Raw genomic sequence first — 20,489 nt, 5'->3', positions numbered from 1 at the left:
CCGTCGTATATATATATATATATATATATATATATATTGTTTTCATATGAATTTCATGTTTCTTTTATGTTCTCCTCTCATCTAACCTGTGGTGATGGAATAAACTGCATTTCTATGCATTCTTAGGTTTTACCTGTTAAAAAGTATCTGGAATTTGGAGTTTTCTGATGACTTTTTTGCTGCGTAGTTGTAGGAATTAGGTAGGTTCCCACTTTACTTTTGTTGATTCTTTTTTGCAAAATTTCTTAATGGTGAAAAACTGATAATACCATAGCTATGCAAGACCCAGAGTTTACAACTGCATCTGTTCTTTTAGTTTAGTGTTATCTTTCCGCATTTGTATGTTCCTTGATATTTAAACCCAGTATTTATTCCTAGATTGTATTCCAGAACATTGATACGCTGATGGAGGATCTAGTTTACTCAATGGATTGAAAATGATGTCCCTTCAAACCGGATTTTGGTTTTTTATCTTTGGTGATGTCCAAAACTAAAGAGAGATTTTGGTTTAGTTTAGTTTTTCTCTTTCTTTTTTTTTTTTTTCTCAGGATATTTGAGATGAGTTTCAAGTGAATGCTATATGTGGTTGATGTCAGTTGGCTATTTATTAATCAAGATACATGTAGGTATAATAGTTGAGTCTCTTGTACAGTAGAATCCTTGGTAACTAGAGCAATCAGTGACTGGCCGAGCTCCAGTTTTACATGGTGTTGCAGATTTTTGGAACTCGAAAAAAGTGAAGATTTGCAAGTCCAGCATCTCAGATCAAAACTTATTTCATCATGTATCATGTATTATACATAAGGTCAAGACAATGAGAAAAACATAGAAATGGGAAGGAGGGCGTACATTGGAAATAAGGAATTATTAGTTAACTTCTGCCCACAATATAGGTCAACATTTGAACAATTAAGCCAGTGAAGTTTTGGGATTATCAATTATCACGTATTGATGCATGTAGATTTAGTGTGTATGTGTTCATAGACAACTAATCCCAGTGCAACATGTCACAGTCCACCTCAGGTGCCAGTAGCATATCACAGAAAGCAGGAGTTGCAGCCTTGGGTCTTGGCTATGCTGGTGGAGAGGCAGTTTCTATCATGGTGAAAGCATTCCGGGAGCGTAGAGATTTCTTGGTGAAAAGCTTCGGTGAACTTGCTGGTGTTAAGATTTCAGAACCCAAGGTGCCTACTTTGATTTTCTTCTTTACCCATATAAGTTCTTCGTGGGATCCAAATTCTGTTTTCTCAATATCCCTTTCTATTTCTTTGATATTATCTTCTCACTTTCAGGGAGCTTTCTATCTCTTCCTCGATTTCAGCTGCTACTATGGAACAGAGGCTGATGGGTTTGGTAAAATAGAGAATTCTGAGTCCCTTTGCAAATATCTGCTCGACAAGGGTCAGGTATGTGTTACTGAATGAATTACTTTTCCAGAAAAGCAATATTTCTAATGTTGCCAATTGTTTGTGAATCTCTTGATGATTCCATATGATGCTAATGATGAAGTGGATGGCATATTGGTATTCACTTAGTCATACTTGGGTTTCTTTTGTTGATTTACAGGTCGCACTAGTGCCAGGGGATGCATTTGGAGATGATACTTGCATACGAATTTCATATGCAGCATCACTCCAAACTCTACAGGCAGCTGCGGAAAGAATTAAGAAGTCACTCATTGAGCTGAAGCCTGCTGCCCGTAGTTGACCTAAACAAAATACCACTGGTATGTTGCCATTGCTCCACTTGGTACTTCATATTCTGTATCCTAGCATTTGTGTTTTGAAATTTGTCCCTAGTGAAATAAAGATTCTAGCCTTGTATCATTGGTTATTCATGTAATTAAAGGTGTGTACATTTAGCTGAATCTGAATCGGGGACTCCTTACCATTTTGTGGAATGAGGTGTTATAGAATCCCATTATGGGCAACATCATTCTTTTGGTTTTTTATATAGATTTGAAAGTTGAAACTTGAAGTTGAAACCATGAAATAAGGGTTCTAAGACCACTGATTTGTAGGATCAATACGAGTATTTTGTAGGCTCTGGTTGTGCAACTTAGATCGATTGATTATATTAGGCTTAGTATGTGTGAAGTATCTACAAATTGTTCTTGTATTCCTAGTTACATACACTTCGTCTTACCGGAGAAGTAAATCAATGAATGAATGTGGAAAGGCTTATAAGTCGACCTGATTCCGTCCCAATATAGGATGAGAAAGGAGACCTTGTGTTATTTAAATTTTTCGAATTTTTTGACATTTTCACTTGGACAAATTTAAGATTCATTCAATCCAAGTGGCTTGACCTTGAAAAATAGGTCAAATATGAGCTGGGCTCGAACTTGTTAAAAACCATAAAAGCCGAGCTTGATCACATTGGTATTCACCTTGGCGAGGTTCTGACTTGTTTACATTGTTAGGGTTCGTCAATTCCCGCACGTTATCCAGTCCACTTCTATTTTTCTATATCCTGGAACATTGCATTAATCAATTGGTAACCTGATCAGGAGAGAATGAAAATGTTGGTTTGACTAATTCTTGTTTCAGATACGAAATCATGAACTTGTATTCTGTGTCTATTCACTTCACATCTGCATGAAGGAATCATTTGAAAAGGCTTGTAAGTTTCCATTCATCAATAGGAGATCCGAAAGGAGCTAGATCTCCTCTAGTGAAGGGAAAAGAGGTGAGAAATGTAAGAGAGAAAGCTTATTCACAATATAAAGGAACCTATTCCAGCCTAAATGATTCACCTGTTCCAACATATTCAGCTACATATTCTTCAAAACCTCTCAGAAAGTAAAGGTTCCCAAAAAGCAAAGGAGAATTAGAAAAAGGAACATAAATTCTTGTCCATCTGGAAGTGCTTTTTGTATGACATCTTTAACAAGGTAAGCAGTAAAAGGACTCCTCAAGCTAAAGCCAAAGCCTAAAATCCTGACTTAAACTTCAAGTCATTTAAATCTCAAATAGGAGGAGTTCCCTTTCTTCCTCCCTATCCTTTCTCTTCTTTCCGTCTTCCCTTCCTCAACCCTTTAAATAACCTCCAACAATAATGGATATGAAGATTACCAGAATCCTAACAAACCCAACTGAAGCAATAGCTAGCAATAACCCAAAATGGACAACCCTTCTACATCTTCACCATGCAAAGAAAGCACATCAACAGAGATTGTGTTCTTTGACATAGAAACAAATGTACCCAATAGAGTTGGACAAAGGTTCTGGGTTTTAGAATTTGGGGCAATTGTTGTTTGCCCTCGGAAGCTTGTGGAGCTAGACAGTTATAGCACCCTCATTAGGCCAACAGACTTGTCTGCTGTACCCTCAAGGTCCGGTAGATGCGATGGGATCACCAAGGATGTTGTTGCAAATGCACCCTTGTTTGAGGAAGTTGCAGATAAGATATTCAACATTTTGAATGGTAGAATTTGGGCAGGTCATAACATCCAAAGGTTCGATTGTGCTCGCATTAAGGAGGCGTTTTCGGACATTGGTAGGCCTGCACCTACTCCTGTTGGGATGATAGACTCCTTAGGGGTATTGACTGAGAAGTTTGGCAGAAGAGCTGGCAATATGAAGGTATGTATATGTCACAAGAAAAGTTTGAACTATACATAGGTCCTTTATGGTTTGGCTATATCATGCATGTACTCTACAGTTCATTTTATTTTTTTGGCTGCAAGAACTTTTTGACTAATAGTAACTTGATCTGTATATGTTTAGATGGCATCATTGGCAACTTACTTCAAGCTCGGGCAGCAAAAGCACAGGTTAGGAGTGAATAATCCAATGGGATATCAGAATCCAGATTTTCTACACTAGAGATACTGTATTCATTTGTTTTGTTTGTCAATGAATCAGGAGCCTTGAAGATGTTAGGATGAACCTGGAGGTCCTCAAGAACTGTGCAACTGTGCTGTTTCTGGTATTTCCATCACACCTTATATATATGTTCTTTTTTCTTCTTATGACTTATGAGTATGTGTAAATTAAATTCCTCTGTGATATTTACTAGGAAGCAAGCCTTCCTAGCGTGTTAAATGGCAACTGGCATGGCTCCCCAACGGTTACAACTCGGAGTAGAAGTAATGGGAAATTGCCATGCCGAGATGAAACAACAAGCCGAAAGTCTCCCCCAACTGCTTCTATTGGATATCAAAGAGCAGTTCCATATGTTCCAAGGGGGAGTTTGGAAAAGGTCATTAAAATGTTTAATTAGTTATTTTGAAAGATAGCTGTTTATATCTACATCAGAAATGTTTTGGAAGACAATGTGGTAACTTAAACTTAGACTTGTTGGCAAGAGAGTTGATAGCATGCATTTATTTTGGATACAGGTGACAGAAAGGGTAAAGAATCTACTGTGTAGAGCACAAGGAAACCAGCCTCTTAGTAACATATTGAAGCATTCTCATTCACTACTCCGGTGATGAACTTACGATTCACTAATCAAAGGATGGAGAGAAACTAATGAGATAATTACCCCCAAAACCAATGCAGTGCAGTGGATAGCAATACATGCCTGTGTAGACAGGTGCCTTGTCAAACTTGTTAGCACTAGAATTAGCAGTTAATAACCTTCGATTAAATTTATTGGTTTGTTTCATTTATTTGAGCCTTTGAAATTCTCCACAAGTTGGATAGCACAATGCAAATGTAAAGTTAAATGCAGTACAATAGTGCAGGCGTGCAGCTGTACTGTTAGGCCTGTTACTCATGCAAATCACTGCCAAATCAAATTTCAAGAGCCATTTATTTGAAAAGAAAATTCACACAAAGTCTCAGAGTACAGATTCCCAATCACATATAAACATTACTAGGAGTAGAAGTAGCTAGCCAACCAATTTATTCTCCCTACATCTGTCTCATCTTTTTGGTTGTCTGCTACTGCAAGTGATCAGATTGGAACCGTTATCATCACACTACTTATGTCCCATCTTCATGTATTTACAAAAGTAGGATGGGACTATAGACCGTAGTATCACACAAATGGCAAGCAAAGCAACAACTAATTCAAACGAGATTCATCGATACTCAAACATTTTCAAAGAAAATGATTAATAAGTGGTAGCAATTTTTCCAGTGAAAGTTGCAGCCACAGCTTCTGCAACAGTCACGAAAACCCTTCCTCCGATTTTCCCAATAAAGTTGGAGATCTTTAGTTTGTGAATCACTTGCCACCGAGGGTTTGCAACTGCTAACTGAGAAAAAGAGAACAGACACCGGTTTCTAAACAAAAGCAATGGAAATAAAATGAGGTAACCAAAAGTATGAAAGAATGAAAAAGCTGCCTAGCTCATTCACCTCAATTCCTTCTGATAACAAGTTCCTCTGCAAATCCTCTAGGGTAGCTATTCCAGATGTATCAATGTTGATCAAATCTGCCAAATGTACGAATTAGTGAAACGTATAAAATTACAGAAAATTTGATTTTCTTAAGAGTTAATTGCATGTGCTTATAATTTCCTAACCACTTACTAGACATGTCAAGAATGACTACTTGAATGGTATCTTTGGTGTTATTTCCTTTCAGGCCTTCTGCTTTCTTTGCAGCTATCCACCTCACAATTCTTGCATTTGCAAATGCATATAAAATTAGGAAAACAAGTTCTGCTTTCAAATTAGATTTGTGAGTGCTAAATAATAGTAGTACCTTTCTCTAACAAAATTGGAATTTGCAAAACACAACAAGGCAGACTTGACACGAACTATCATGATTCCAGAAACTGTGATAGCCATAGGATATTGTTCAGTGTCACAAAACATATCAGTTCCAGGAAGTTGTCCAAGAGTTTCTGTCCCAGGTCGAATTGAGATGAGAATTATCTTTGTGAATGATATTGCTACCTACAACAACATACTCGCATAATCTTTAGAAACATACTATAATTGGAACTACAAGGCATTTGTAGAGTATACATCGGTTTTATTGATTGCACACTAAGTAGGAGTGATAAGTTCATATGTTACCGCTAGTAGAAGGCCTATCTCCACTGATGCAAACAGCACTCCAAAGAAGGCTCCTATACAAGCTAGGAAGTCAAGCTTATCCACCTTCCAAATGTTGTAGATTTCATTAATGTTGATTAGTCCAGGCAGAGCAGACAGAATTATGGAAGCGAGGATTGCTGTTGGAGTGAAATACAAGAGCCTTGTAAAAAATTCCAGTGATATGGTCACCGTTATGGCCATGACAATGTTTGACACTGGAGTTTCACAACCGGCACTGAAGTTTACAGCAGTACGTGAGAATGAACCTGTTCACATGACAAGGAATTCATCTATATTTTGTATCTTGGAGTAACCTATCATGTATATAACAGAAAGCTACAATTTTCCACATGTATGACATGGTATGAGAAGAACATATGGAATGAAGTAAAAGTTCAAGCCTTTTGACCAAAAACAAAAGTTCAAGCTATATATTGCAGATAGGTTCATGCTTGTATTTGTGTAAATTGGTGAAAATGTTGTAGAAAGCTCCTAATTATAATAGGAAAAGAAGATACTAAATCGAACTTACCAGTTGCAACATAGCAAGAAGTAAGAGATCCAACTATGTTCATGAAACCCATTGACATCATTTCTTTGTTCCCATTAATGCGGTACCCTTTTATGGATGAAAATGATTTTCCAACTGCAATTGCTTCCTGAAGTTTGACAAATTCACACCAGAATGAAAATACATCAAGTCAAGAGAAACAAATTTGGTACTTCAATTTTAAGGAATAATTATAACCAACCGTGAGTGCAACAATTGCGATGATGAGTCCAACTTTAGCCACATCTCCAACATAAGGGCTATTGAGCTGTAATAGATGAACTGAGCTAGGATTCAAGCCTTCTTTGATATGTTTTACAATCTTAATCCCATGCTTGTCTGCCCTTGTGAGATAAACAATAAGAGTTGACAGTATAACAGACAGAAGAGGAGCAATGGCTGGCAACCAGAAAAGTTTCTTGTTCTTTCTTCCCTGTCAGGATCACTAAGTGTCATGAAAGTAAAGGAACAAGTAGAATGGCACTGGAGGTTAAGTCTTCAGAGTGTTACCACAAATCTTGAGATTAGGATGAAGCACAAGAATGAGCAACCCAGCATAAAATTATGAGGATTCCACTGTTAAGAAGCACAAACCAAAGAAGCATATTATGGAATTATTTATATAGACTTCTATTGTATGCTGCTTTAGGGAGTAACGAAGGGGGCTGTTTTGAATGTCTGTGTGGTGATATAACATGTAAGATATTCGGAAAAATAACATCATATAAGATCATAAAGAAAGCAAAAGAGACTATACAGGATGATGAAATGAGGACCAAACAGCTTCCATGACAGAGATAACATCAGTACTGGTTGGGAAATGAGCGATTCCAAGTAGTCCTTTCAGTTGTTGAAGGCCAATTATAATGGCTGCTCCTGCCACAAATCCTACGATTGCAGCATGGGAAAGAAAATCCACAAGAAATCCCAATCTGATGAAAAGCCAAAAGATAATTCATTTGTATGAGTGTATGACTAAAAGTTAAGTACTAAGCATGCTATATCCACTATTCGGATCGATCTAGTAATAATGATACGTGAACCACATTTCTGGTATAAGTACTACCTGAAGATCCCGAAGGCAGCTTGAAAGATACCCGTGAAGAAAGTTGCAGTCAAAACAAGCTTGGTGTAAGCAATTGGATCAGCACCAGGATCCTGTAACTTCAGAAGCATTGAGGGCAGAAGCAGTGAAACCACAGCTACAGGTCCAATTGCTATCTCTCTTGAAGTTCCCATTATAGCATATATCAGAGGTGGTACAACACTAGTATCTGATAAAATCACAAGCAAAGATTCAAAACCAAAAGAAATTTTTTTGTAACAATTACAAGACTAGTTAAGTAATTATATTACTTACAAAGCCCATACTGAGGATCAAGCTTTGCTAAAGTTGCATATCCAATGCTCTGCATAAACCTCACATCATTAAGACAGTAACTTGTTAACTCAGTTCTAATGTATACATGAATGTTTTCATTTGTTGAAGTCCACTTTGATTTTGTCACACCACTTTGACATTGTGTACCAGAAGTCCAGAACAATAGCATGCATGCATGTAAAAGAACTGCAAAGAACATTATCTTTCTGTGCCAAACTAATTAGATGCATGAAAATAAGTTTTGCTTACCTGGGGAATGCAGAGACTAGCTATGGTTAGCCCTGCCATTAGATCATGCTTGAACTTCGAAATGCTATAGCTACGACCCCAAACAAGGATAGGAAATATCTCTTGCTGGATTGAAACCACGCTTTTGAGCATCGGCTGGCTCTTGAGGGACGAGTACTTGTTTCCAAAGTAAGAAGTGGTCTCCCTCACAGTGTCCATGAGCTCATGCCATAGACCTGGGGGTTCTGGACCATTCAGTACCCATTGTGACCTATCAACACTGCTACTGTTTTTTTCAAGGTCAAGAATTTTCTCCTCAGATGAGGCATCAGTAGTGGTTGATTGTTTGAAGTGTTTGGGGGAACCATGAAGGATGACAGTATCTTTTTGGCTTTCTTCACCTGAAAACTCTACAGACTCACGCCACGGACCCGGCAGACGGGGGGCGTTGAGCACCAAATTAGCCTTTTCAGCGTCGCTGCAGGCAGCTGCTGAAGAGGTCATTGTTGAGTGAAATATTCAGGGAAATCACCTGAAAATGTGCTATGTATAATATGCCTTCCAGAAGATGGAGGACAAGCACTAGAATTGCAAAGTTGTATATATGCCAAAGTGCATATTGAGTTGAAGGACCTTATAAACCCATCAAAAAGGTGAATTCAATGGGGCAGAATTTGATGTTTATTTTAAGCACAACTGAACTCATAAAGTGCCCCCACTCACCCAGGTCTTCCAAAACAATGTCAGTGTTACATGCCTCCCTCTCCATTGTCACCTTTTTTTGGAGGAGAACATCGATATTTTGTTCAAACTGAAATGTTCCCATTATCAAGGGACTGATTCGCTGTGCCTCCTCCAACACCCAGAAATCGGGCTGCCCGGGTGTAACACACATGTACTAAAGTCGAACTAGTCACAAGCAAGTCGTCAACGCAACGACAACCCTTATGAGCCAATAGAGCTCAACCCCGGAACACTGTGATCGCAATACAAATCAGGCTACACAACTAGCAGTATGATGAATCTATTCAATGCACAGCAAACACATTCAAGCTTCTAACATTACGCCTTCCGCTGCTGGGCAGTCCTGATCAGAATTCACCGTCTTCACAGCCTCAAGACAATCGGATTCTTTCACAATGTACCTATTTCTTTAACATTCACACCATTTACTTAATTTTCACGGTAACTGTACAAAGTTTTCATACATTAAAATGTTAGAAATACCGAAATTCGGTTTACATGCACATCCAATCGGGCAGTCACTGTATTTAAGCAAAGTAAACAAACCTGCTCTATATATTATGAAGGGGAAAATTCCCTTCCGCCCTAATTTTAAAGAATTTTTTCCCATCAACAAAATAAGATTTTAAAATTCCCACTAACCCAATACTCTCATAGTCTTTTATTCCCACCAGCCAAATATTAAGTTTTTCTCTATTTTTTGTTTACCAAACTGCCCTCCCTTCTTTAATATCACTAGTAGGATGGCAGACTTAAGAGACGAAACCATTTCGTGGCATCAGAGACCTTATTCGTCGCATAGGTACCTATGCTACCAAAAGTCGGTCGCATAAGTGGTGTCGCATAAGAATCTATGCGACGAAAACAACATATTCGTCTCTAAAATCGATATGATGCGACGAATAAACCTTTGTCGCACATAAATTAAGCGACGAAACTGGTGCCACTTATACGACAAATATCGTCGCATATGTGTTGCGACGAAACTTTTTTGGTCGTCAGTAATTCTGTACCGACAAAAAATGGTGCAATTGCTGACGAAAGGTTGATTCCCTTATGCGACGAATAAACCATTTTGGTCGCATAGATGTTCCGACGAACAATATTTCATCGTCAGTGAATCTGTAGCGACGAAAGGTGAGGGCAATTGTCGACGAAAGCTTTCTTTACTTATGCGACGAAAAGTATCGCATAATGCTTTTCACTGAGCCTAGTTTTATTTGCTTTTTCCTTATCCTCCATGTTTCACTATCATCATCATCATCATCATACAGAAACTATAAAACTGGAAATTTAGCAAACAATAAATTTTCATATATGCATAATTTGTTCATACAAAGTCTTTACTCTTTAGTAACACCTTGAATTGCAACTAAACAAAACCATTCATTCATCCTAGCTTAGCTAGCCTATCCTTCTCCAACTGAACAAAACCAACGACACAAACCTTAAAGGCTTCTCCATCTAGCTAGCCTATCCTTCTCCAACTAAACAAAACCAACTGCACAACAACCTAACCAAAGGCTTCTCCATCTATACAAAACCAAAATAGTGAAGCATGCAGTGATGTACCTAGCTAGTTCCTCTCAGCTTCCATGTTGTTCTTTGCATCAACATTTTGTTGTAGAGGTTGTTGGGAAGAGACTGGTGGAGGACACCTAGTCTGCTGCGCCATAAAAGACATCACTGCTGCTAGTTGCTGCTTCACCAATGTCATCTCTTCACTAACTTTTTGCGCAACCGCCTCAGGTTTTTCGGCGCTCTCCTCAGCAATATGTAATCTCTCCTCTACCTCATGAACTCAAGAACGTGGAGTGGAAGATGATGACTGTCGAACACCTGCTCTTCCAAGACCACGGATCTCTTTCCCGGCTCTTCAGCCGACTCCTACTTCAAGCACCTTAAGATTCATTGACCACTCCAAAGGTGGGAGCTCAGCCTCCGGGATGTCAGGGTTTGCATTCTTCTGTGCATTTTTCAATTCAGTGGCCTCTTTCTGCATTTCCTCCTGCATTTAAAAAAAAGTCTGTAAATATTATTTACATAAGAGATAAGCTTGTAAATAGATTTGGAATTTAAATTCATATTGCAATTGAAGAGCAGTTAAGGGTTTGGTAACCAGTGAAGGAAAATAAGTTGGAGAATGATGAAACTGTTATGAATCTGCTACACTATGCAGGCATGTAAATCTACTAAATGAAGAATTGAACTTATAGACAAGCAATGAGAAACTGATATCATGACTTGATCTGCAGAAACTGATATTGCATGTGATATTGAACTTAGAGACAAGCAATGAGAACTGATATTGTAGGTGATTGATAGTGATATATGTGTTTTGTATATGTTCATGTTTTCTGCAGAATTAGGACAGATAAACTGAGTTCAATCCTAAGCACAAAAACCCAAATTCATAAACAAATTGATATCATGACTTGATCTAATATACTCAACAGTAACAAATTCACATTCACTAAGACAAAAGACAAATGCATTCACATTCACATTCCTACAGAGATATGAAACTTAGCATAACAAATTCACATTCACTAAGACAAAACACAAATGCATCTGCACCAACTGAAAATTATTTGCACAATATATGTAAGCTATTTGCACTAGATTTCATTAACTTACAAGATTTTTGGCAGCTTTAGGGTCGTTGACTGTGTCATACGTCTCTGTGTAAGCTGGGATAACAGGAAATTCCTCACCCTTCTCTTTGTGGTGGACCACCCTGTAGATGATAGGTAGCCGCCCTGTGTGGTGCTCTGACTCCTTCTCACCACGGTTGGTTATGTTAGCCGCTGATCGTGTCTGCCAATCACATAGTAGTTCATATAAATATAATGAATCTGGCTAGCTCCTCTAAAGTGAGCTAGTAACTAAGTAACTTTCATAAAATCTAGTCCTATGAAACAATTTGGCAAAGGTAAAAAAACTACAACTGTAACTAAAATCAGCTGAGATTAGTTAAGATTTGATTACTGAACTGACCTTAGCATTCTATCACAAACTTAGTTAAGATTTGATTACTCTTAAATCTCTATACCTTGTTGGTTCAATGAAGAGGTTGTGCCTTTCTGGGTTGGATTGCTATTAGTTGCATCATCCAATAATCAGGGATGTAGACTGAATTTGTTAAAGCTACTACACTTGAAGTTTGCTTTGGTATTTCTGATTTTTAATTACCATGTTCAACCTAGCAGTTTTTGTACTCAAGATTTGGCAATGACAGCTATTAGCATTTGTTGTTCTTGCATCTCTTTCTTTCATTCTTCTCAGAAACAAGAATTTGTTTTATACCAAATTAGTACAGTAAAGCACTAAAGGCCAATGTAAGTTTACAACAAAAGCACCAAATTATAAATAACTGTATATCAAAACTTGCAATAAGCAGTCATTTAGAGATGCCTGTTATACTTTTTCTTTGCTTTTAATTGAGTTGTTTGTGGGGAAACTATGCTTTGATACCAATACCCTGCGATAAATATATACTACAAAGCTCCTCTATATATATATCATTTCATCCATGATTCCTAACTAGTTTTCTGTAAATGAAATGCTAGCTAATAAGACTTTTACATTAACATAGGATAAGACTATGTAAACCATTACTCGACTTTAGTTATATATATATCAGCTAGCTATTCACATTATCATTATCATCAGCGGAGTAATCAAATCTACAATTGTAGTTGTAATCTATCAATTACATCAACTCATACCATTCATTACGTACTAAACTACAACTCAAACCAAAATCCAAAATTGTTTCCAACTCTAACCATTCAGCAAAAAAACTACAATTCTAACCATTATCCAATCTCGATACCAACTCTAACCATGAACTGCCATCCTAAACATTCTGCAACTCTTCAACAATAATAAATTTTCAGGGTATCATCTCTTTTTTTTTCTTCTAAATAATATCAACTCATGACGCTAACATTCTAGCCAAAATAAATATCAAAGTGGCAGCAAAATATATGTACCTTGAAATCAGCCGACTCAAAGTGCCAGCAAAGCCAGTCCCACTCATCTTGCCTGTGTATCAAATCAGGCGGAATTGTTTCTCTCCCATACTTCTTATAGTGCCTTGAAAAGTCCCCCTTCCAATCTCGATATATAGTACTCGTCTTATCTTCAAGCCACGCCCACATCCGTTTATCCCCAAAGTCAATTTTAAAATACGGCTACAACACAAACAACTCCTCATCAGACTACAAATTGAAATAATGAAGAAATAAACAGTAGATTCAGCATATAACAGATTCATCCTGTAAATTGACATGCATGAAAATAAAATAGTAGATTCACCATATAACAAATCACCCTGTAAATTGACATGCATGAATATAAAATAGTAGATTCACCCTATAACACAAACAAGTCCTTAACACAAACAAGTCTTTTTTACCCTGTAAATTGACATAATGAACACTAGAAATCTAATTGTCCACCCTATAACACAAACAACTCATTCACCTATAACACATCATCATCATCATTACTATAACACATTCACTGTAAATTGACATATAACACAAACAACACATTCACCTATAACGGCTAATCATCATCATCATTACTATAACACATTCATTGTACATTGACATATAACACAAACAACACATTCACCTATAACCAGTTGCGGATCCAGGATCCGATATGTGTCTAGGCTAATTAGAAGTGCAAAAAAAAATTTAGAATTTCTTGATACAATTTTTTTTATGAGGTTTGGAACCAAATGAGACACTCATCAAAGAAAATTTCTTTTAAAGAAACACTAAAGGAAGTGTAATAGTATATGAGAAAACATTTAAAGAAACATTAATGGAAGTGCTGGAGTACATGAGAAAACATTTAAAAAGAAAAATTACAAACAAAATGCTAATAGAAAAATAAATTATTGCCAAAACAATGAAAAAGAAATAATTTAACCAAAGTAGGAAATTGAAGAAAATGAGAAGGGAAAAGAACATGCAAAGTCAAAAAGAAATATAGGTTTCATAAGTGTGGTTTGTAGAGTCAAAAATGAATAAAGGAAGAAGAAAATATTGGAAAACTAGGTAAAACATCAAATCTGCTTGTAGAAGCATCAAGAGGAGTCGAACCTCTAACCAAACTGAAGTACAGTTAGAGACAATGCCAACTAAACCAAATCAACTTTGATTACCATTGGCTATTCATTTAATACATATAGACAATTCTGTCTAGGTTGCAGCCCATACAGCCTACTACATGTATCCGCCCCTGCCTATAACACATTCACTGTAAACTCATAAACTCATAAACTCATTCACCTATAACACATCATCATCATCATTACTAAACTGTAAATTGACATCATTCATTGTAAATGAAGTTCACTTATAATAGATCACCTATAACACATCACTACTAAACTGTAAATTGACATCATTCACAATAAAAACAACTCATTCACCAATAATAAAGTGTATTGGATTCTTACCGTAAGCCAGTCTATCAACTTCTTATTCTCAAAGTCACCGAGGCATTCCCAGGTTCCGGCCGACAATTTGACTTTGGATCGAATTATGCAACCAATGCTATTGACCAGGAGGTTGTTCACTGCTGATGAAGACGATCATTTGATGAAGTCGTCATACGCAATTTCGATCAAGCCGGTGCATTTCACAATACGCTTGACTTTGTCCAGGTTGCCAAACCCTCGTCGGCGTTTTGGGGGAGGTCTGGTGGGCTTCTTAGTACCACGTCGAACACTACAGCCATCGGACACCGGCGCCTGAGCTTCTAGGACGACATCGTCAATCTCATCCTCATCTAGTGGGGGAGCTGTAGAGGTAATCGAGGCTGGTGGTGGAGGTGGAGTCGTTTCACCATCTCCCGTCGGTGACAAAACAACAACATCTCTGGTCGGCCCCGTCGTATTCTCTGTCGGCCTCGCCGTATTCTCCGTCGTGCCGGAACCAAATTGGGCTGCACAAACCGATCACAATCTCTCAGACGCAATCTCCCTAGCCTTTTTCTGCGTCAATGGTGGCATGCTGGGGATTGAAACTCGATTTAGATGGTTTAAGGTTTAGCGAAGTCGAATTGGGATTGAACCCGAGCGAAGTTTGGAATTGGGAGGACGAATTTGGGAGAGAAGTCGCGGAGGCGAAGGAAGCGAATTGGGAATAGGGTTTAGGGTTTCGAAACAGGGGAGGGATTAGGGATTAGGGTTCGAGTGATTCTGGGGAGGCGAATTAGGGGTGGTTCGAACTGGGTTTGAATCGAAATGGAGTTGATGCGAAATAGAGTTAGAACTGGGTTTGGGTATATTTGATATAGATCAAGCGACGAAAACCTGTTATTTAGCGGCCCAAACATTGTATTCGAATTTTGGCCCAAATATTTGGCGCAAAACTCGTACGCGCTATATTTTAGGCCCTTTGCAATGAATAACAATTTTTCGTCGCAAAAAATAAATTGAGGTATATTTTCATTAAATACATTTATTTAATAATTAATCTTTTAACCAAAAAAATACATATGTTAAAAGAAGTCGTTATCCTCGTAATAAAGTAATACATATGTTATCGAAATAGGTCTAATAATAAAGTACTCAATTGCTATCCTCGTAATCCGGATCTTCTAGATCATCCTCAGGAATTTCATCAGAATCTTCATCTTCATCGTTAATGAAGTCGTGTCTAGGTGGGATGTATGGCAGTGAACCGAAATCGAACCCTAAACCTGAAATTGGAATGTACTCGCCTTATGGGAAGTGGATGTCGTTGTTGATGCGAATAGTGCTTGTGTCGGGGATGTCAGAATTTAAAGGCTCTTGATATGGTTCAAGAGCCATATTCTTAATATTTTGTTCTACCCGGCCCCCTTGAAGTGTGGTTGCGTTAAAGATATTTCTATGCTCCATCACGTTAACTACTTTCCAACCTCCACCAACTTTCGGATCATCAAGATAAAATACTTGTTTTGCTTGAATGGCAAGCACAAATGGGGCATGCTCATACCAGCTTGTAGATGTATTCACTGATAATAGCCCGTGATCCATCTTCGTACTCCTCGAAAAATTTGGGTCAGTATTGATCCATCTACGCTTGAACAACACAACTAGCATACCTGCTGGATATAGTAGTTCGATTGCGACAACAACAATTTCGTAGTATGCAACATTATCCTTACCCACTACCATGATGCCACTGTTTTGTGTCTTCCGGCGTTGATCTCGTCGTTCTGTCAAGAACTTAACACCGTTGACTACACAAGCCGCATAAACATTATGTCCTTGTGGCATACACGCCAAATGATGCAACTGCGGAGAGTAATCCTTGTCTTGACGTTCTTGCATCCTCGTCACCTACAAACAAATAAAAATATATAAGTTAAAAATTATTATCGAAAATGGCATAATTTTCGCCAAATTTTGAAATGGAGAGATTAAACGTACCCATTTGAGGAAATATACAGGAAACGTTTTCTTATGCCTCTCTTCATGCCTATTCTGATACTTACGTTGAATAAGTCTCAAATGAGCATCTCTATATTCCTTGACTTCGTCACAGTGTTGCAGTACCCACCAATGAGCCTCACATAACTCATCTTCTCTTAAAATTTCTGAATTAGGTAAGTTACCAAAGATTCTTATATCTTCAGAGACAATTGAGAGGTTGAATGTAGGTGTTCTTGCCGGGTCGAGGCCCTCTTTGTCGTCTGTATTATGGAGATATGACTTGCAATATGTTACACACTCATGTGCAATGTATGCGTTAGCTATTGATCCTTCCGGCTTTGCTCTGTTTTTAACAAAACATTTATACCCACCAAGTTGTCTAAAAATAAAATAGTTAGTACAAATGAAAATATAAGGAAAATATGTAAATAATAATAATGTATGATTAGGAATTTAGGGTTATAATCATATCTTTCTATGGGAAACATCCAAGTAAAGTGTACTGGACCAGTAAGAAGCATTTGTTCGGGAAGATAGATTATGAGGTGAACCATGATCGAAAAGAAAGTCGGGGGGAAGATCCTCTCCAATTTACATAGGATATAGACAATGTCTGATTTCATTTCAACAACATCTGACTTCTTCAGCTCTCTACTGCATAATCTCTGCCAAAACCTGGACAAGGCTACTAACGGCTCCACCACATCACGATGCAGATATGGTCTGATTATCACAGGAAGAAGACGTTGCAATAAAACATGACAGTCATGACTCTTCAATCCATGTATCTTCTGTTCCGCCATCTTAACACATCGAACTATATTTCCTGCATATCCTTGAGGATACTTAACATCATTGAACCAACTAAAAACTTTAGGCTTGAAAGCGGGCTTCACCGAGTAAGGTGCAATAGGCATAAACACTTGTCTTGACGCTGTCCTTTTTACCCATATGTGACGCCGTAAGCCCATCTTTTGTAAATCATCCCGCACTTTGATACTGTCTTTAATGTCGAGAATTGTTCTCACCACATTGTCACAAACATTTTTTCTATGTGCATAACATCAAGGTTGTGTCTAATTCTCAAAGTGGACCAGTAATGTAATTCAAAGAAAATACTCTTATGATGCCAATTGTCAAGTGCAACAGGACGCACAGGATTTTGGGTCACGACATCTTTATCACTACTCAAATATCCAAAATCAAAAGAGTTCAACTTGTATAAAATTTCATCCCTAGACTGAATAGGGGGTGGTTCACAATGCTCTTCCCTACCATCAAATGCATCTGCATCAAGCCACCATTCATGATTCATTGGAAGCCATCTACGGTGACCCAGGTAAACAATCTTGTCCGCGTGACGACTTGCATCAACGTTCTCTAAGCAAATGGGACAAGCCTTGTACCCTTGAGTGGTATGAGAAGATAACATACCGTAGCCAGGAAAGTCGCTAATTGTTCACATCACGACTGCTCTCATCCTAAATGAAGTTTTACTATGTCTGTCAAAAGTGGGGATTCCATTTTCCCATAATTCTTTTAGGTCATTAATCAACGGTCTCAAATACACATCTAGACACTTTTCCGGAGAATTGGGACCTGGAATTAACAATGCCAGAAAATTATATTCCTTCTTCATACACATCCACGGTTGTAAGTTGTACAGCATTAAAATAACAGGCCAAATACTATGAGACAGAGTCATATTGCCGCTAGTATTGAACCCGTCTGTTGCTAGTCCGAGCCTTACATTTCGAACGTCTTCCGCAAAATCAGGAAATGATGCGTCAAAAGATTTCCAAGCCTCCCCATCTGAGGGGTGTCTCAGAACACCGTCATCTTCCTTAAGAAGACCGTGCCATCTCATCTCCTCGATCTGCATCTCTGATGACATATACAAACACTGCAATCTTGGAGTTAACGGGAAATAACGAAGCATCTTCACAGGAACAAGTTTCCCTTTATCTGAAGAAGCCTCATCATCATACCTCGACCCATTACAAATGGGACAGTAAATAGCATGCTTGTAATCTCCGTAAAAGAGCACACAATTATTCTTATAGGCATGGATCTTCACATAATCAAGGCCGAGGTCGCCCAAGATCTTTTTTGTCTTATAATGACTCTCAAGAAGTCTATTTACAGGAGGAAGCAAAGTTTTGATAAACTTTGAATAGTCTCCATAATGTTCATTACTCGTTCTGTGCTTTACTTTCAAATGCATCTGTGACATGATGACACTTAAAACTGAAACTGGACAATCGTCATACACTGGTGTCTGGGCTTGTTCGAGAAGCCTATTATAAGACATGTCAACTGCCTCATTAACATTGGGGCATCATCATCAACTGCCTCTTCTTCATATCTTGAAGCATACGGGAAAACATCATGTAGCATATTCATAGCGGGGTATATAGAAGGGTCGGCAATACCACTAGATGACCCAACTTCATGAATGTAACTTGCTCAAAATTCCGCTAGTGTAGGATTATTTTCCTCCACCTCACTGTGTTCCGTCCATATAGTATAATTTTTCCACATACCAAAATGTGACAAGTGTTGTTCCATACCCGATCGTGTCTGCCAACCGTCGCACATACATTTTCTACATGGAAACTTGTGCCACTCAGTTCTTGGGGCAGCATGATAATCAACAAATCTCAAGAAATCAAAGATTCCCTGTATATACAAGTGGTGACACTTGTCATATAACATCTAGCTTTTGTCCATGTTTTGCATCGGCTGTCATAAGAGAAACAACAAATAAACACCAAGTATATAGCAACAAGCCAACATTACTCATACAAAGATTCGTTTTTTCTTCACCTTATGCCTCCGGTTAGGGTCCTAATCCCATTCAGGAGAATAAGACTTTGTTAAGAAATTTGCTGTTATTTTGTTTCGATTTTGATGTGGTAAAATTTCGGCAGCATCTCCCTACAGTTCCCCAAGTGCATTAATATCTAAGCCTAGTATGCACTCGAGGAACAATATAGGAGACTTTGTCGAAATATATATATATACCCACAGTCGAAACCAAAAACAAAAGAACTGCAAATCACATAACAGTCTTATATATTCTCCCAAACTGTCCAAAAATGGGACAATTCAAGAACCATTTTAGTCTGTTGCCAAACCAAAATCATTCTCAAACGGGATTTCTAAGGTTAAACGTGAATGAAAGAATTTAACCATTCTTACATTCATCGCGCTAAAAAAACACAACATCATTCTTTGCATATATATGTGGAAAAATTTCAGTTTACTCCCCTAAACTTCAGGTCTAAAATCAGTCTGATACCTCATCTTTTTTTTTTAATCAGTTTCATCCATAAACTTTCAAAATGACATCAATCTCGACCAAAATGACTAAAATAGCTTTTGTTAATCTTTTTACCTCAATTTTTTACCCTCTCTCTCTCTCTCTCTCATTACCGCCCATTTTCGAACCACCACATTGCCAACGCCGGCATCCACCCCTACCACCAGCAATGGGACCTGGCGGATGCCCCTCCTCCTCCCCCGGTTGTCGTCGCCGCTGCGCCTCCACCTCCTCCTCACCACCTCATCGACTTCGCCGTTCTCGCTCAAGAAACTGAGCCGCTAATTGACGGCTCCGATCAGATCTTGGCTGTCGTTGACATCCTCTTAGCCGCCGCGCGTGAACAGCCACCACGACTGGTACGCCATTCTCCAGTTGGATTGCCGATCCGACGACCTCGATCTGATCAAGAAGTCGTACCAACGGCTGGCGTTGCTGCTCCACCTGGACAAGAACAAGTACGCATTTGCCGACCATGCCTTCCGACTCGTCGCAAATGCATGGGCCGTTCTGCCTGACCCGACCCGGAAGGCCGGTGATGAAGATGGTGCGGACCTTGTCGTTGGCAGGCCGATTGGGGTTGTCGACGAGGTGGTGAGGAGGAGGTGGAGGCGCGGTGGCGACGACGGCCGGGGGAGGAGGAGGGGCTGCCGCTAGGGCCCATTGCTGGTGGTAGGGGTGGATGCCGGCGTTGGCAATGTGGTGGTTCGAAAATGGGCGGTAATGGGGGGAAGAGAGAGAGAGAGAGAGAGAGAGAGAGAGAGAGAGAGAGAGAGAGAGAGAGAGAGAGAGAGAGAGAGAGAGAGAGAGAGAGAGAGAGANAGAGA

At 38.7% G+C, this 20,489-nt stretch overlaps 4 protein-coding genes across 4 annotated transcripts in view; 2 read left to right on the top strand and 2 right to left on the bottom strand.

The window, feature by feature from the left end:
• The window catches only part of LOC101298618 (bifunctional aspartate aminotransferase and glutamate/aspartate-prephenate aminotransferase-like), a 5,680-nt gene extending 3,691 nt beyond the window's left edge, over positions 1-1,989 (top strand). The window contains exons 7-9 of the mRNA XM_004302145.1: positions 1,014-1,184; positions 1,293-1,406; positions 1,567-1,989. Of these exons, the coding sequence (XP_004302193.1) occupies positions 1,014-1,184; positions 1,293-1,406; positions 1,567-1,707 (426 nt within the window). The 3' untranslated portion in view covers positions 1,708-1,989. The remainder of the gene's footprint in view (positions 1-1,013; positions 1,185-1,292; positions 1,407-1,566) is intronic.
• Positions 1,990-3,031: 1,042 nt separating this feature from the next.
• Positions 3,032-4,466, top strand: LOC101298332 (DNA polymerase III PolC-type-like). Its single transcript, XM_004302144.1, has 5 exons — positions 3,032-3,584; positions 3,729-3,775; positions 3,867-3,930; positions 4,021-4,203; positions 4,343-4,466. The coding sequence occupies exons 1-5, from the start codon at positions 3,123-3,125 to the stop codon at positions 4,433-4,435; spliced, it is 849 nt and encodes a 282-aa protein (XP_004302192.1). The 5' UTR covers positions 3,032-3,122; the 3' UTR covers positions 4,436-4,466.
• A 596-nt stretch (positions 4,467-5,062) lies between these two features.
• On the bottom strand, positions 5,063-8,659 carry LOC101313440 (sulfate transporter 2.1-like). The gene is made up of 12 exons (XM_004304784.1): positions 8,177-8,659; positions 7,907-7,955; positions 7,613-7,820; positions 7,304-7,478; positions 7,057-7,122; positions 6,749-6,979; positions 6,529-6,655; positions 5,976-6,262; positions 5,659-5,852; positions 5,484-5,575; positions 5,310-5,386; positions 5,063-5,206 (listed from the first exon to the last, which is right to left on the bottom strand). The coding sequence occupies exons 1-12, from the start codon at positions 8,657-8,659 to the stop codon at positions 5,063-5,065; spliced, it is 2,133 nt and encodes a 710-aa protein (XP_004304832.1).
• Positions 8,660-17,799: 9,140 nt separating this feature from the next.
• Positions 17,800-18,651, bottom strand: LOC101313144. The gene has a single exon (XM_004304783.1). It carries the CDS (start codon positions 18,649-18,651, stop codon positions 17,800-17,802), a length of 852 nt encoding a protein of 283 aa, XP_004304831.1.
• Between the last annotated feature and the right edge of the window lie 1,838 nt (positions 18,652-20,489).

Source organism: Fragaria vesca, linkage group LG6, assembly GCF_000184155.1.
Source record: "Fragaria vesca subsp. vesca linkage group LG6, FraVesHawaii_1.0, whole genome shotgun sequence".
Classification (NCBI taxonomy): domain Eukaryota; kingdom Viridiplantae; phylum Streptophyta; class Magnoliopsida; order Rosales; family Rosaceae; genus Fragaria; species Fragaria vesca.
Note: the sequence above shows the minus strand (reverse complement) of the source record. Positions and strands in the feature narration are given on the sequence as shown.

What these genes read in the sequence shown, in the direction of transcription:
- LOC101298332 (XM_004302144.1), top strand. Translation starts at nt 3,123, where the DNA reads ATGGACAACCCTTCTACATCTTCACCATGCAAAGAAAGCACATCAACA. An exon ending in GAAGAGCTGGCAATATGAAG is followed by an intron (nt 3,585 to 3,728) that starts GTATGTATATGT and finishes GTATATGTTTAG; the next exon opens with ATGGCATCATTGGCAACTTA. An exon ending in CTCGGGCAGCAAAAGCACAG is followed by an intron (nt 3,776 to 3,866) that starts GTTAGGAGTGAA and finishes TCAATGAATCAG; the next exon opens with GAGCCTTGAAGATGTTAGGA.
- LOC101313440 (XM_004304784.1), bottom strand. Translation starts at nt 8,659, where the DNA reads ATGACCTCTTCAGCAGCTGCCTGCAGCGACGCTGAAAAGGCTAATTTG. An exon ending in TCCTAATCTCAAGATTTGTG is followed by an intron (nt 6,980 to 7,056) that starts GTAACACTCTGA and finishes TGATCCTGACAG; the next exon opens with GGAAGAAAGAACAAGAAACT. An exon ending in AGATAGGCCTTCTACTAGCG is followed by an intron (nt 5,853 to 5,975) that starts GTAACATATGAA and finishes ATGTTGTTGTAG; the next exon opens with GTAGCAATATCATTCACAAA.
- LOC101313144 (XM_004304783.1), bottom strand. Translation starts at nt 18,651, where the DNA reads ATGTCTTATAATAGGCTTCTCGAACAAGCCCAGACACCAGTGTATGAC.